The sequence below is a fragment of the Chaetodon auriga genome, chromosome 1 (genome assembly GCF_051107435.1).
Source record: "Chaetodon auriga isolate fChaAug3 chromosome 1, fChaAug3.hap1, whole genome shotgun sequence".
In the NCBI taxonomy this organism is placed as follows: Eukaryota; Metazoa; Chordata; class Actinopteri; order Chaetodontiformes; family Chaetodontidae; genus Chaetodon; species Chaetodon auriga.
In genome coordinates, this window is record NC_135074.1 from 21,509,056 (window position 1) to 21,525,236 (window position 16,181).

General features: G+C 40.6%; 2 protein-coding genes across 6 annotated transcripts in view; one reads left to right on the forward strand and one right to left on the reverse strand.

Annotated features, from left to right (window-relative positions):
• Positions 1–14,498, reverse strand: part of mettl15 (methyltransferase 15, mitochondrial 12S rRNA N4-cytidine) — a 50,929-nt gene extending 36,431 nt beyond the window's left edge. The window contains exons 1-3 of one of the 4 annotated variants that reach the window (XM_076729635.1): positions 14,445–14,498; positions 10,021–10,280; positions 1,164–1,235 (exon numbers count right to left, since the gene is read on the reverse strand). In XM_076729635.1, the coding sequence (XP_076585750.1) occupies positions 1,164–1,235; positions 10,021–10,263 (315 nt within the window). In that variant the 5' untranslated portion in view covers positions 10,264–10,280; positions 14,445–14,498. Of the gene's footprint in view, positions 1–1,163; positions 1,236–10,020; positions 10,416–14,444 lie in introns of those variants that run through there. The other 3 variants (XM_076729652.1, XM_076729625.1, XM_076729643.1) reach the window with 3 other exon arrangements.
• kif18a (kinesin family member 18A) overlaps positions 14,339–16,181 on the forward strand; it is a 29,578-nt gene continuing 27,735 nt past the window's right edge. For both annotated transcript variants that reach the window (XM_076729612.1, XM_076729604.1), the window contains exons 1-2: positions 14,339–14,699; positions 15,711–16,044. In XM_076729612.1, the coding sequence (XP_076585727.1) occupies positions 15,738–16,044 (307 nt within the window). In that variant the 5' untranslated portion in view covers positions 14,339–14,699; positions 15,711–15,737. The remainder of the gene's footprint in view (positions 14,700–15,710; positions 16,045–16,181) is intronic.

Below are 16,181 nucleotides of genomic sequence, written 5' to 3' on the forward strand. Positions count from 1 at the left end.
TCACCTCTTACTCCGTTGGTATGAAACAACTGCTGTGCACTACGAGCATCACTAAACATGATGAGATGCATGCATTGTTACATTAAAAATGTGTTTAACGATTTCAAAAATGAGCAATGTTAGAATTTTCTGATCTGCTGCCATGACAATGTTTAGGCAACAAAAACAACTTGGTTATAATTACAGGCAGATCACAGCCGTGCCACATAAATTATGGGAAAGTTATGGTTAAGTTTAGACAACTACAACTACTAGAACAACATTAGGGATATACCACTTTCACAAAGAAGGCAGCATTGAGTGTGTGCAAAAGAGGAGATGCAAATCCTGGTCACAACTGTCGAAGAAAACCTTATATATCGCCACTCCTCCCTACAACATTTTCCTGCCCTCTATGTCACACTACGTCTAGCTTTGGCCCTGAATGTAAACATAGGCCATTTTAAGAAGTTTGAATGACCAATGCTGTGTTTTTTCTCAAGAAGACCACCTCTACTGATGCCATTTTTCTGACACGCTTACAAATACATAGAAAAAATACAAAATATAGACAACTAACTTCCAGTGGATAGGAAACGCCACGAACTGTGACAGAAACGCCAAAAGGCTATTTCTTTGTTTTAACAGGAAACAAGAAATAAGGTCAAAAATGATGCAGTGAATCTATTCAAAATGATTACATGCTTCATTGCTCTTCTTCACTGCTCTCAAAGATTTATCTTAAGTGTGACACTACTGTCAATACAGTGTGCCAAGGAAACAATGCAAACTATATAAAGCCCGAGAGAAAACAGAACAGAAACTGAAAAGAGGGGGTGGAATCATCTAACTATATTCACAAAATGTAAAGAAGCATCAGGAAAGATGGCTTTCTCTCCCGAAGGTGAATTTCATGGTACTAAAGGAAGACAAAAGAAGAACAGGGCCAAGTCCATTAGGGAGTGCAAAGAGGAGTCGAGCTAAATGAGGGCTTCCTGGTGGAAGGCATGGTAAGAGGAAAAAGACATCTAGAGGCATTTAAGAAGATGCTTCCAGTAGTTTGAAGACTGGGTTGACAATACAATATGAAATGAAAGGAAGTAGGGAATGGGGTGGGGACGGTGGAGGTGGCTTGGGTGAGGGGGTGGGCTCGAAGGGAAGCTTCGTAGTGCAGGGCTATGTACTGATGAAGCTGCTTCGGGCCTTTCCATGACTGGCATTATCATCAGTCCACCAAGGTTTTGTATGTACAGTACCTGTTTAAAAGAGATGGAGGGACCATAAAAGCCACATAGTCCATCACAATGAGTGTGGTTAAAGCTACAAAAGTGAGTGAGTGTGCATAATGTAGGCATACCAGTACCTCTTATATTGGTTGGTATTTTCCTTATTGGCTGCCTCTGTGTCAGTGGGTGGTGATACTAGTAGTATTAGCCTGTTAATCAGGCAGTTAGTTTCACTACCAATCAGTAGTAAGTGACATATCCATGCCACCGACTTCACTTTCACTCAACACTGTGGCTGCTAAGAGCAGTTAACACTTGTCTCATGGAAAGATCCTACAGATCAGAAATGTGGGCAGCAATTCAGAGATCTGTAACTTGGTTATCACTATTACATTTAATGGATGACAGTTGTCTTACTAACCCAAAGCCTAACCCTATGTGGACATATAGTTCATCCCTAAGCTTAAGGGGCTGGCACAGATCTGTAGTTTGTAAAGGTGGAAACTACCAAAGGTCTGACTTTGAGCTGCCACTTGGACAAAAGACCATCAGTGAGCTCCAGGCTCTCAATTACTGAAATCAGTCTTTTTAGCCTTTGGGGGGTAGTGGTCAGTCTCGGGAGCCTTAGGCTGCCTGGAGGGAACATAAGCTTGTACATGAGGGTTGCCTTCAGCAGGACGCTGCTAATACAGCAAGGCTGAAATTTATTATCTCCAGCACTTCTGCCAGTATGCATGTGTTTCGTTCAGCTAATCATCAGCAGAGGTGAAGGTCAGCCAAAGCACATCTGGCATCTAAAGCATTAAGTTTAAATGTGGTGCATTGACAAGAGTATGAGGAAAGCCTTGTGGGATTTAATATGAGGCTCAAGAAGAACCAAGCAGGTATTTATGAGATACATTTTAAGTGTGTGCAATACAGTTTCTAAAAAATCAGGGAGCCCAAGTTTCTGATTTAACTGTGGAGGTGGACATGGTGTAGGAACAGTGAAAGGGAAGCGAGAGAACTTCTGTTACTGGTTTAGGTCAGTAGTGTCATGTAGTGTCGAGCGGACATGCTCTTTTCCTGCCAAATTAGTCAGGAAACAGAGAAGGCAAGGAGTGGGAGCACTCCAGCTGAGAACAACAGCACTTCATCTGGATGCTGCTGGGAATATAGATAATGTTGGTTACACAGATAAGGTCACTGCCACTGACTTTTATCAGAGAAGGTGCAACAGCAGTTTAATAAAGATCATTTAGATGCAGGAACACATGCTAAGGAAGATCAGTAAGAGAGTGTATATCACACCTGTTTTAAATCACCGTCAGTTTAAATTGGCCTCAAGACCCTCTTCCTGATGCTGTTTGGGGGGATTTTACATATGGAAAGCCAAAGACAATCGTTTTCGGAAAAAAGTAAAAATGAATCCATTTGACGGAACAACCCAGCACATGCTGGATGACACTGTAGTGCACTGTGCCAAAAGTTGAGCCAGGGGCAATTTCAACACGTGTGCAACATGCAAGCTGCGGTTTACAACATGAGATCATTTCCTCTCACTAATTATGAACTGTTTCAATCGTGAAAACAAAGGCCATGAGCACGTGAGAGCTCTGCAAAGACTCGTAGATACATATGCAGTTTGAGCAACGATCGTTTGCGACCTGTGTCACAAATTGCTTCTGTGCAACGGGCTGCACCTTTGATGGTATTATACGGAAAGCAAGTGTGTGCTGGCTGGTGTTTGCAGATCAGGACACTTTCATCTATGTAACAGTGTGCACATGCATTACCACACATCTCTAATGTTTGCAATATGGCTGGTAGTAGAGCTCGTAAGCATGGCTAGGTTTTACAGTAGACAGCAGTAATACAGCAAAATAAGACTGCTGTTAAAACTATTTCATGCAAGGGAAGACATGACAGAAACACTTAAGGCTAGGGCATCAAATTCTCAACTGTATACTAATATTAACCTTGTGCATAGAAATGTAATCTTTTTGCTATTTCACCGAATAGAACACCAGAAAAGTCTAAACAATTATGATAAATCACGCTTCCTGCTTGTCTAAATCAGCTGAAAATAAAGGCATTGTTTGCTATCAGCACATTTTCATGGTGTTCGAGTATGACAAGGAGGGGAACATTTTGATGAAAACTGGAATCAAGTGGAAAAATAGGAATTACAATCCCAATAAATAAATCTAAATGGTATCAAAAACCTTAGCAGTGATAAATAGTAACTACACTAAATGATACATGTTTTGTCATCTAATTATCTGGAACATATTTAAAAGAAAGACCACTGAGATAATGCAGTTGGACCTCACACAAACACCAATTGAAGATGTGTTGCAGGAATGAGTCATCTAAATCCAGCTGTCCACAGGGCATGTATCTGATTAGCATACCCACACTCACACACCAGGAACAAATGTAAATATTGCAATAAAACCTGCTGTAATAGCATCTATTCAGCATCGAGGATGGCTTCCAGTTTATTTTTACTAAGTTTGCAATATTGGATGCATGTGAGTACAGAGTTATACAATTTCAATAATTGTTATTAAAGCTATATGCAAATATGACTCTCAGTAATTGATGTTGTAGCAGCACTCTCTCCTCCACTTTACCCCGTGCCATGCACTGTTATTTGATGTTATGTGCATGCATCAGTTGTAAAGAGATTTCTCTCTCACACACACTCTCTCTCACCCACCACACACAAACAAACAAACACGAACACACATACAGAGTCAATGCTGTCATGGCAAATTGAATCAAACATTAATAAAGTGCAACATTTCGGAAAGTATTTACTTTTAGGGGCGCATTAAAGCTTTATTGGACAATACACTCTACTGTAAGCCTATATGATATAAAGCTTAGTAAGACATGTAGCAAAACTGGGAAAGTGAGCAAATATAGTTTGAACGATAGCAGCAAAGTAAGCTATGATAGACACCATCTGCTCAGGTGGGAACAAGAAGATTTGTTTTATTTGTTTGAGTTGTTTTTCAGGTGAACCTAAAGCTGAACAATGTGTCAGATGTAAGGGCTAAAACAACTCCAACACAACAGTGTGGTGAAGCACCCACAAATGGGTTGTCTGCTCAGCAAGGCTGAACGATTTGGCGCTCTGTAGACTGAGGCACCCCATTTGGCTAATGAAGTCCCAGACTGTCTTCACACCACACCCCCACCCACCACTCCACTATGAAATGTTCTACTCATGAAAGTAATGAGGCAGGGAGGGAGAAAGACTCTTCTGGCCACTGATAACCTCAGACTAAACTTGCAACCTTACGAGACAAGGGCCTAATATCTGGCCGTCAATCAGCCCCAGCATCCCTGGCTGGAGTGTTTAATTACAAGGATCAATTATTTACCAGCCTCCTCTTTCACTACTCAGTGCTCCCAAAAAAGGAGTGTAAAGAAAAAAAGAAAGAAAAAACATTAAAGACCAAGAAGAGGTTGTGGTGGCATGTTTAGTACAGAGAAAACAATTTGTTGTTTTTTTCAGATAATACAGACAGTGTTTATTGTGGGCATTATATATGACAGATGAGTTTGTCTGCGCTGTTGCGTTTTTAAAGGAGGACTACAACACAACTTCAACATGTGTTGCCAGAATAAACTAAATAAAATGCTAATTGTCTACATTTCTACATCTGAAAAAAATCCAATATTCATTCCCACAAATACACAACTGATTACAGCTGAAAAACAAAATATTACATATTACAATCTAATATAGCTTCAAAGCTAAAATCAGGGATTGTACGTCTGAGGAGACACTGACAGAGACACTGTCAAATTCTTTTAGAAAAAACAAGTAAAACTTACTTCATAAAGAGTCTGTCTTAGCAGCGTTACAAAAGTATTTACATAAAGAAAAGACACAAAGACAACAACATCAGGATATAACCGATATAACTCCTTTACACCTATTTACTCCGGAAGACATTTCTTGACTTCAGCTGCATGGCCCAAACAGCAACTGCAAGGCTTTTAACTAATTTGAAGAGACAAGATCATATTACACCTTTGCTTGTATTTACAACAGCGCTTCACCTGGCTGATGCTGGGAATATAATTTAGGAAACACAGATAAAGGTCACAAAAGAAGGACCTTTTATCTGAAGTAGTGTACATTTCAAATGCTGGAGCCCATGCACCCACAAAGATCAAAAAGAGAGTATATATCACGCTTATTTAAACTCCCTTCAATTGCTTCCTGTCACTTCTACAATAGAGGTTTTATAGATTGTGTATTAACTTTCTAAACAGTCTTGCACAAATTACACACTGTACTGCGGATTTAAAGAGTCATTTGTCTCCTCAGATGGCCCAAAATTCAGCTGCAAGACTTAAAACTAATTTAAAGAGACAAGATCATTAAAGAGGTATGCCCCTCTATACAAGGTGATACACCCAGTACCTGGAAAAAAAATTAGCTTGTGCTGACATTAGCAATCTGGAATGGCACACTTAGATATGCTGGATTAATTTGGATAAAACACTGATGCATTGTTCCTCCTTCACAACCTCCATAAGATACCGCTCCACAAAACCACACTGAATGGAAAAAGGTGGAGATGACATAAAACAGATGGTAACTACTTAACTAGTCTTTCATGTCACACAGCTATACACTACTTTTTCCTGGTCTGCGTTCCATGTCGCACCTAAAAATGCAATGAAAAAAAAAAACATTGAGAAGTAGCAGCTGGCCGAGTGTTCTGTGGTCGTCTATCCAAAGAACAGAGTGCCTCTTCATGTGTCCGAATTACAGCCAGCCAAATAACCCAAATAACAGGGGAAGTGAAAAATGCAGCACTCCACTAAGTCTGCTGTGGTTCAGGGCCTTAACAAGCTACAACACCTGTGATTTGTGGTTTGCCTGTTTTGCTGTATTTTTGTGCTAGATTTCCATTGTCATCATGAGTCTAGCCTGGTTTGTGCTATTTACGGTGTTCAAGCTCCACGTTGGCAACCTCCTGCTTTGTACATAAAGTGGCATTAATGCTTCTGTTTCTTTCATGATGACATAAAAATATAAGTGCTCTGCTGGTCTTAAGAGTTATTTAACTGTTTACTGTTGTTGCCTTTAGATTTGCTTAGTAAGGAGGTAAGAGTACGAGCATTTAAGAGGTCATGTTATATAGATATTCGACCCTAATTAAATTATACAGATTAATCATTTAATTCTAATGTACATTAACAGGAACTAAAGTAAGACTCAAACATACACCAATAGTGACTGTCAACAGGATGAAATGTGTACGTGGAGATTCTGGATGATTGGCATGATGCCATGGGTGATGCTCGCTTTTCACCAATATAATTATATGTATGCCAAAAATGTAATTCTTCAAAACTACTTCAGTAATTCAATAACAAAAATAAATCCCGTCACACCAGCAAATCACAAGGATATACTTTCATGCACTGAAACACAACGAGGAATATTCAACTGCCCAACCAATAGTCTAAGTCTAATAGTTAATATTTGCTGAATCCTGTTAAAAATTTGAGCTGATTGTTCAAAGACCCTGACATCGATCCAAAAAAGTAGGTTTAACACTTATGGCCTCATTAATTCCACAAGGGGGAGTGTGTTGAGACTGAAATGTAAGAGAAGGCAGCTCGTTTCTCCTTCTACAGCAGCACAGGGTTTTTCCCCTGGACTCTCAGCTGATGGCTCATTAATCTATTCTAGAGGAGGTCCCCTACGTAAGTAGCCTGCGCCAGTGGAGGACTCCTCATGCTTCGTCCTTTTGAGCACAATTCTTGTACTTAACCAGGAGTATTACCAAGCTGAAGGGTTGAAGAGGAGGTTGCATTAAAGCATTAAATTAAGAGCTCAAAAAAAGTCAATTTAGTACTGTTGCTTCACATGATTGATTGAAGCCAAGTTTCAAAACTCAATTTAAGTTGTGGAGGCGTTTAGTTTAGGGTTGTGGGTTGAACACCACTGAGCATCAACTGAGTATCAACAGCTCTGCACATCTTTCAGCTGCTTGAGTCCCTCTAGCTCTCTACTGCAAACATCTCTATCTGGTGGGCTATCTTAATAACACATTCAGTAAAAGATGGGGACAGTATTAAAAGAAAAGTATGGTTTATTTCAACTTGGGTTTTATGTTTGTAGCTGAATGATCACACTGTACCAACACTCAACAAAGTAACTGCTAATCTTTTTTTGTGCACATCTCTGGAAAAGTACTGAGCATCCAAAGGCATGACTTGTGCACTTGATATTTCCATTTTGTTACCTTGTGTCCCTGGGTGTCCTGTTTAACTCTCTCTCTTTCTGCTCATTATGTGTCAAAATGAACTTATCAGTGAAATTTGTCTCAACAAATTTTAACAAGACTAAGTCAAGCAGCTCTGTGGCACTGTAGGGAAAGTTAATGGATCACCAAAGTTATAACAATTCATCCTGAGGCCATAGACAGGGAGTGTCTGTGCCAAATTTAATGGCAATCCATCTAGTAAATGTTGAGATATTTCACTCAAAAACCCAAATATCATCTCATGAAAGGTCAGACCATCATTAAGTCATTACGATACATCTTCTGAGAACCGTACATGTACGTACAAAATTCTGTGCCAATCAATCTAGTAGACGATGAGACATTTCACAGGATAAAAATGAACTGCTGGTGGCGCTACACGAAACGTCATCAGAGTCATTAGGATTCATCCTCTTGGGAACATGAATATCTGTAAAAAATTTCATGGCAATCCAAAAGATAGCTGTTGAGATATTTCAGTCTGGACCCAAGTGGTGAACCAGCAGACCAATATTAGCATCCTTACAGCTACACAGCTGTTGTGGCTAAAAATCATTCTCCATCTTACACTTTAAGTCCTGTTCCAGTATGCTGCTCCACACAGAAACACATCAGAAAACTGTCTCAAACCCATTGGATGGGACTTTTAAATCAAGGTACTACTGTTAAGTGAATGTATGCATTCACTGAAGAAATGTGACAAACTATCAATCCAAACCAAACAAGCAAGCACGATGACCATTTGTAAAACTGAAAATATAGTGTGGGCTACCAGCGCAAATTAGCTACCTGCATACACATTTGCAGCCAGACGTCCTGTGTGGGAGGCAGCAGGGCACTGAAAGGCTCCATTTACACACTTTGGTTTAACTGCAGTATTTGCTCTGACACCCATCATCGTTTAAGTACTCCATTCATACACACTCCGCTTCAGCTGACAAGAGCAATTACATATCGGTGATTATTTTACAATAGCCATTCAAATTATTAATCTCACTGCCCTCAATGATTTCAGTCAACATTTGTCTGATATCAATGGTAGGTTTTCTTCCTCACAGCAACTGATCTGTTAATGACACCATCACTTAACCACCACAAATTTGACTGCTTAAATGGCAGCTTTGTCAGAGAGTCATGACAGGATTCAGTTTTTGTGATTCCCTGACTGAGACTGACGGAGCATGTGGTTGTGTATAGAGTTATAATTTAGCTATATGAATGTGTAACATGTCAACACCCTAATAAGGCTGTAATGTTGCTGTGGCTATAGAGCCAGTGAAACTGCAACATCAGATATGTGTCATCACATAAATAAATAAAAGACATCTGCAGTGAAACAGCATTTAAAACATGACTTCTGAATGTTATCATGCAACATTTCTACAAAACGCCACGCTAAGTGAGGTCTACAGCATGCAAAAACAAATTCTATCAAACTGTTCTTTAATAGCATCTGATTGGCAAGCTGTCTTGGGACAGTTGGCAAATGGGCGGGTAGCGGAGGAGTTTAGAGGTGCTAAAGTTCAGGCAGGAGCGACACAGCACCCTGTGTCCTGCCAACAGCCTTACAGTGGCGCAATTCCTGACTAAGTTGTTGACCCATGGCCCCCACCTGCCTTGACCATGCATTATATGGGGGGGCATCACTTCCCCTCCTATGCTGCCTGCCACACCAGAAGGCTTTTGACTCATGCCCATCTGTCCTGGTAGTACATACATTAAATAAAAGCCAAGCTACTGGTACCCTGTCCAATTCATGTGAGCTTTTATAACAAGTCGTTATATAGTGTGAGCAGAATTTTTACCTTAGCAACAAACATCTCAGTAAAGAGAATAACTATCATTAAAGAGTTATCTTCAGAGACACAACTGAGGTGGTGTGATTTGTGTGATGATGGGGTTTTTTTTTTTTTATCGAAGTCAAATAAACCAATGTATTTGTTTACAAAACTAATACTACAGCCCTGCAATAAATCTTATCTCTGTGAAGCTGATATTATACGTTGTTATTGATGCTGTCAGAGAGGCGTTGATTCCCCTCTGCTGTAGTTTTTGAGGCTGTAGTTAGTGGTGGTGCTGAATCGAAATGTAGGACATTGATAGGTGTTTCAAATGTTCTGACACACATTAGAGGAACAGTATGAGTTTGCGTGCCTGTGCCATTACCACAGCAACCAAGGCAGACCAGATCACAATGCCTGAAAATACAAATACAACCTAATCACTTGCTAATATCAGTGAATGCAGTCAGTCCTAGAGATCCAATTTAGTCACACATCAGATTTGCTGATAGTCTGAACACATTCTAGGAGCTTTTTAATGCGAAAATACATCAGTGGGTGAATAAATCATATTGGCAATGATGGTGATATGAAAGATGTAAAATGACACTATCGCTTTTGTTAGAATACTTTCACACAGCACTCATTTGGTCTGAATGAATCTTTGGCATATTTACAGGAACATTTAAACAACCAGAGATAAACTTTGTAAAAAACAAAAAGCTTGCAAATATAATAAGGATACAAACATACCTGACCTTGTTGGATGTCTAAGTATTGAAGCACTTCTTTAAGCATGACAGGAGTATGAGGAGGCTTTTCAGTTGAAACAGGGGACAGTTCTTCAGATCTGTCTAGGGGACCAGGACCAGGTCCAGAAGATGAGCAAACTGTAGAAGAGTGCAGGTTTAACTTCCATGACCTCCATGCTCTCCACACAGCCAGGTTTGTTTTCCGTAATATTGGGTTGGAGCGGACTGACATGTGGAAAATCATGATCCTTATACTGATCTCTGGAGGAAATGAGAGCAAAGACATGTGGTACTGTAAGTATTTTGAAAGTTAAATTAAGATGGTGATGGAGTTATGAAGTTCAAGTGACAGGTAATTGCTGATTTGAAAATACATGACTAAGTTATTGTAGTTTGCGTATCGGGAATAGTTATCTAGTTTATTTATAACAAGTGGTTATGTACATTAACGGTGTGCAACAATTAAGTAGTGTATTAAGTGTAAATTCACAGAAATCTTATGGTGCAGGCTAATAAAGTAGCTTTGATATTTGCAGAAGGGCTTTTTTAAGAATCAGAATAGGGTTTATTGCTGAGGTTTTGACATACAAGGAATTCACGTAATTTGTGCATAATAATAAATGCAGCAAAACAAAACATAAATAAAAATGGAAGCAACTGCAAGTCAAGAAGCATAAATAAAAAACAAAAAACTGACTATCTAAATCTAAAAACAATAAAAGCTGTAGAGCTGTACAGTTTGTGCATGAATGTAAAAGTTCACAGTATTAAATTTACAGAATATTTGCAATGTACGAGGCAGAGTCCAAGAAAAGTACGTTAATGTAGCGCACTCATTCAGGTGTGTAGACTTTATGCCTGTTGTTCGGCCATTAAGCCGGCAGCAGAGGTAGTAACAGGGCTAAATTGACATGTTTGTGAAATGGGGGAACCGGAGCCACTACACTTTTTTCCACTTCATTATACCGGCGTTGTTTGGGTGTATGTAAAAAAGCAAAGCCAGCGTAATGACAGGTCTTCTTCACAGCAGTATTGCAGGATCCCTGTTTAAAAACAGCTACTGTCACTGGGGGTCTCAGGCCTTATTGATGAGGTCAGCTGCAGATGGGAAGAAACTGTTCCCATGTTTTGGTCCTGATGGACCAAAGCCTGAGGGGACTGTTTAAAAACATTTGCCCCCAGGGCGGGAAGTCTTGGACACAATCTTACCTGCATGGGTCAGGGTCCTGGAGGAGTTGGATTCTGGAGGGATGGCAGGCTGCAGCTGATCACCTTCTCAAGAGAGAGAAAGATACACTGCAGTCTGCCCTTGTCCTTGGCAGTGGCAGCAACATACCAGATGGTGATGGAGGAGGTGAGAATGGACTCAATGATGGCAGTGTCAAAGTGCACCATCATACTCTTTGGCTATTTGTACTTCAGCTGCTGCAGGAAGTACATCTTCTCCTGCACTTTCTTGCTGATAGAGCTGATGTTCAGCTCCCACTTGAGATCTTCTGTGTTAATAGTGCCTGGGAAGCAGAAGGACTCCACAGTGTCAACTGGAGTCAGACAGAGTGATGGGTTTAGTGGGGCTGGATTCTTTCTGTGATCCACTACTATCTCCATTTTCTTTTGAGCATTGAGCTTCAACTTGTGCTGGCTGCACCGGGTCACCAGTAGGTGGACTCATCTCCACCAGAGATGAGCCCAATGAGGGTGGTGTCATCTGCAAGGATCAGGAGCTTGATGGACTGAAGACTGTTGGTATACAGGGAGAAGGGCAGAGGGGAAGGGACACAGCCTTTGGGGGGTCCAGTGCTGATGGCCCAGGGGTCTGAGACATGTTTTCCCAGCTTCACATGGGGGTCTGTGATCCACTTGTAGGTGGAGTCACTATTAAAAGCAGAGCTGATGTCCACAAACGGGATCCTGGAATAAGTTCCTGAGAGATTCAGGTGCTGGAGGATGAAGTGGAGGGCCATGTTTACTGCAACATTTACAGATCTGTTGGTATTCAAACTGCAGGGGGTCCAAAAGTGGGTTGGTGCTTCTTAAAAAGCTTGTTAACATCCCTCTCCAGGAAGGAGTGTGGTAGGTCACTGTGGTAGGTTTTCCGGTGAGGGTAAAGATTTGGTCTGTTTCCAATCTTTGTTGGCATCAACAGTATACTTTGCAGGCCATGTTAGTGCTTTGTTGCTTTTGAGATATCCAAACCACTTCCATAAAACTGACGTGGTGAACCTTTTCTGTCAACAATTTTCTCAGGTTTTGAGGATAACACAGGTTCACTTGCAGCACTTTAGCATAAAGTACGGCTGTGTAAAACAAACTGGGTGTGGATTAACAGAACTGCAGGAAGAGTGGCCGAAGACATTATGTTTCTTCAAGTTTGTGTTCTGCTTGTTTAACAAGTTATGTTTAGGGTTAGGGATGATCATACTGTCTGCCTTCTGTTGCACTTATGGATAATGAAAATTGCTCTTTTTGACTCAATAAATTAAATAGTCTGTTTCATTCCCTCAGCTGTGGGCTCTGCTCTGAAGTTGCGCTGCTGTCCACTGTTTGTGTATGAGGAGCTTGCTTTTGTGCCCCTTGGTTTCACCATTACTTTTCCTCTTTTCCAGAGGACAGGTGAAACTCACTGATGGAGTGGGGGGGCTTTAGGTTTCTTCCAGATGGAGCCAGAGTTGCTGGCTGAGAATGCTGGAGTTTAACTAGATACATTTGTTGAACTCATCTCTCTGCCTAGCTAAACCTGCACTTTGACTCTCTAAACCTGTCCCCGCTCCTGAACGCTTCTTCCTTTTGCAACCATAACTGTCTGAACCAGGGTTTGTTATTGTTATAACTGACCCTGGTGAATGATGGTACAAAGCATTTCTCACAAAGGCTGGAGGATGTCACAGCCTCTGTGTACTCATCCAGACTGTTGCTAGCAGACCTGAAAACCTCCTCCATAGGTTCACTCTTCCACTGCTTTGATGTCCTCACCACAGGTTTACAGAGCTTTAATTTGAGTTAACATTTTAAGCCAATTCAAATCACCCTGAAGGATGAACCCTTCCAACAGCATACATCTGTGGCTCATACACTGCATAACAACCACACCCACAAGAAGAGCACATTTTTGGCTGATTAGTTCAACATCTTGGCAGTCTACACGAACAACGCTGGCCGCAGCAGGCACCGCAGTGAACCACATGGTTAAAAAGGTATTCAGGTGTTTCCTGGCAACAAGATGTATTGAAAATTAGAGCTCTGTTACTGATGTATGATTCTAATACAACAGAAATATGTGAAGGAGGTGAACGAAGGCAACAAGTGTCCGCATGACATTGGTGAACACAAAGCCAATGCTCAATGGCAGCAAAGAATTATACAGTATTTGAAGCGATGCCAATGAAAATATTGAGTGACGATACATGATTGCTGTCAGGCTGTGGTTCATACAGGACTCAAAAAGAACGTTTTATACACACTATAATTACATTACCATTGTGAGCACCTACCTTTAAATCAAAATGTTACATATTTCAGATGACCCTGAAGGGCAGAGGCAAATAAATGGTTCTAAGCACTCTGCACATTTACTATCACCCAAGAATAATAGATATAGCCACAACTTGAAAGTGACTTTCATTCATTACATAGAAGTCTATTAAACAGCTCATCCCATTTGTTGTCCTTCCCAGTGATATACATAGGTTGAAAGGTGGAGAATAACACCAGGAATTGGATGGTAAGGGCATTATTATTAAAGGAGAAGGTATTTTTTACAGACCCATGATTTCAGCTACACCCATGTGTGCTCTTATAGCTATAGCTGCTTAGCTGCTAGCCATTAAGCTAGGAGTGGGTAACAGGTCACAATAGGATAACTAGCTGTTAACAAGGTGATTTAATTTAACAACACGCGTGTAACAACGTGTATGTTGCTATTTTTGAGTGTCATTACGCAGTTTTAGTGTGAAGCCTGTTAGCTAACGACCTTGCTAAAACACCAGGGCTAACGTGGAGAAAATGTGCAGTAGTGGATGAGGATTACACGCGTGGTGTCAATTTACAAAGGCACACACTAACCTTACCTAAAGTGTATAAGGTGTGTTTGACACAGCTAACATCTACATCCTGGAGACGACTGTAAGAGACTTAATACAACGTTTATTACAGTGTTAGTTGTTCTTTATCACGCGTTTGTAGTATTTGTGACGGTGTTTGATCAGCAGTGGTTGGGCATTTTACACGAGACGATAGAGCGAGGCAATATTTATGGTTGCTATGCCACCATGTTGGATGATCGCGCGCAGTTAACTACAGAAACTGTCAACGAATACATGAATATGAAGGAAGCACACCATTGAGTTACATTAACAAACTGTTTACCCGAACCAAGGTGGACTGTGACGGAGAACCGTACACCTCAGGAAGTTAACTGTGGCTTACCGTAGTAGACCAGACCTTCAGCAGCAGCATGTCCGCCGCGTCACTCTGATCCGCCCATGACCGGCGACTCGCATCCAATCTGCTGCGACAGAGGAAGAGGGCTTGTTTTTGAAAATATTGGCGCTTGTCATGCTAGCTATGGCCATCTGAGCTTCGCTAGCGAGTTTGGGTTTTTTTTTTCATACTATCTACCTGTGTCTCATCAGAAAACGTTGGCGTGGTAATGAAGTGAAAGAAAAGCGTTACTGACAAAAGGTAAGACTTAATCACACATAGTGCATTCGACATAAAGAGAACAACCCTAACGTACCGCTGGAAGTTGTGTGAGAGCTAGCTAGCAGGCGTTAGCTAAACCTGCTAAATTAACGTTGGCAGGATTGGCGTCATAACCAGGTGTTACGCCTTTTAATGCTAACGTATTAAATAGCAACTATCAAACAGTGAAATTACTATCTTGTGTTTTATATCGTAACTCTTTTGTGACTTGAGAGTAGTTGCCAGGCATTGACTGTCAAGCAATGTTTGTATATATTGTGCCGTTTTTAAGCCTCATTGTCGCAACTAATCGGTCGATTTAACCTTGCTTCTTTGGTTTGAATAAGAGAGAACAACAGCGACTACAACGTAACGTTACTGCATTAGTTTTCTTTTCAATTTGTAAGCATAGGAATCACTCTGTGCAGTGTACACAAACACATTGAATAACGTTACTATCACTTTCATTTAGCATTGTCTGATTTTGCAACCGGTAGTTGCCAGTTTAGCATTTTTTAAACATCTTACAACAGCACGTTTTTTCTCACATGCCAACACCAAATATATCAATGAGGATGGCCAAATATAACATTCTAACCTTTATACGAGTATGATTTATTGCAGGGTTTTTGTATTGAAATGCATGTTCCAGCCATCAAACATGATATTCATGGTTTACTGTCATATAATTTTGACCTTTATGGTCATTAATTGTTGAAACTATATACCAAAAGAAGTTATTATCTGCAAAGCTGAGACAAATGTTTCAGGGAGGCTGGAAAAACTTGTTGGTGACTGACGGCAGTCAAGTTGATTTTAGTTATGTAGCCCAAAATCACAAGTATTCCTCATAAGGCTTTATAATCTGCATTTCTTTTGCTGTAATCTGCAATTTTTTCCAGCTTCTCTCTCAATGTTTGTGATTTAACGAGCATATTTTAAAAAAATCATACCAGTATTTGCAATTTGAAGTGTTGAAAATTTAGTTAACCCTTTGTTTTTGTTTTGCAGCAACAGAGTCACTGCGGCGGGATCAATATGGCAAGTGATGTGTGCAGCCACGTGAAGGTGGTTGTTCGGGTGAGACCGACCAGCGACAATGAGAAGCGTGAAAACTGTCGAAATGTGGTCCAGGTTGTCGATAACCACATGCTCATATTTGACCCCAAGGAAGAGAACGTAACATGTTTTGGGTCCCGGAACCGAAATATCAACAAGAGGGCGAACAAAGACCTCAAGTTTGTTTTTGACCATGTCTTCAGTGAGAACTCTTCTCAAGCGGACCTTTTTGAGAACACCACTAAAGGACTCTTGGACGGTGTGATGAATGGATTTAACTGCACAGGTAACACACAAATACATACAAACTGTGTGTTAAAGCTGCACCAGTCTGCCAAACATGTTGCCATCCTCAAATATCAAAAAGAAGTAGCTGAGCCTCCACAGCACAAAAATCACAGAACATGATATACTGACTAAGTG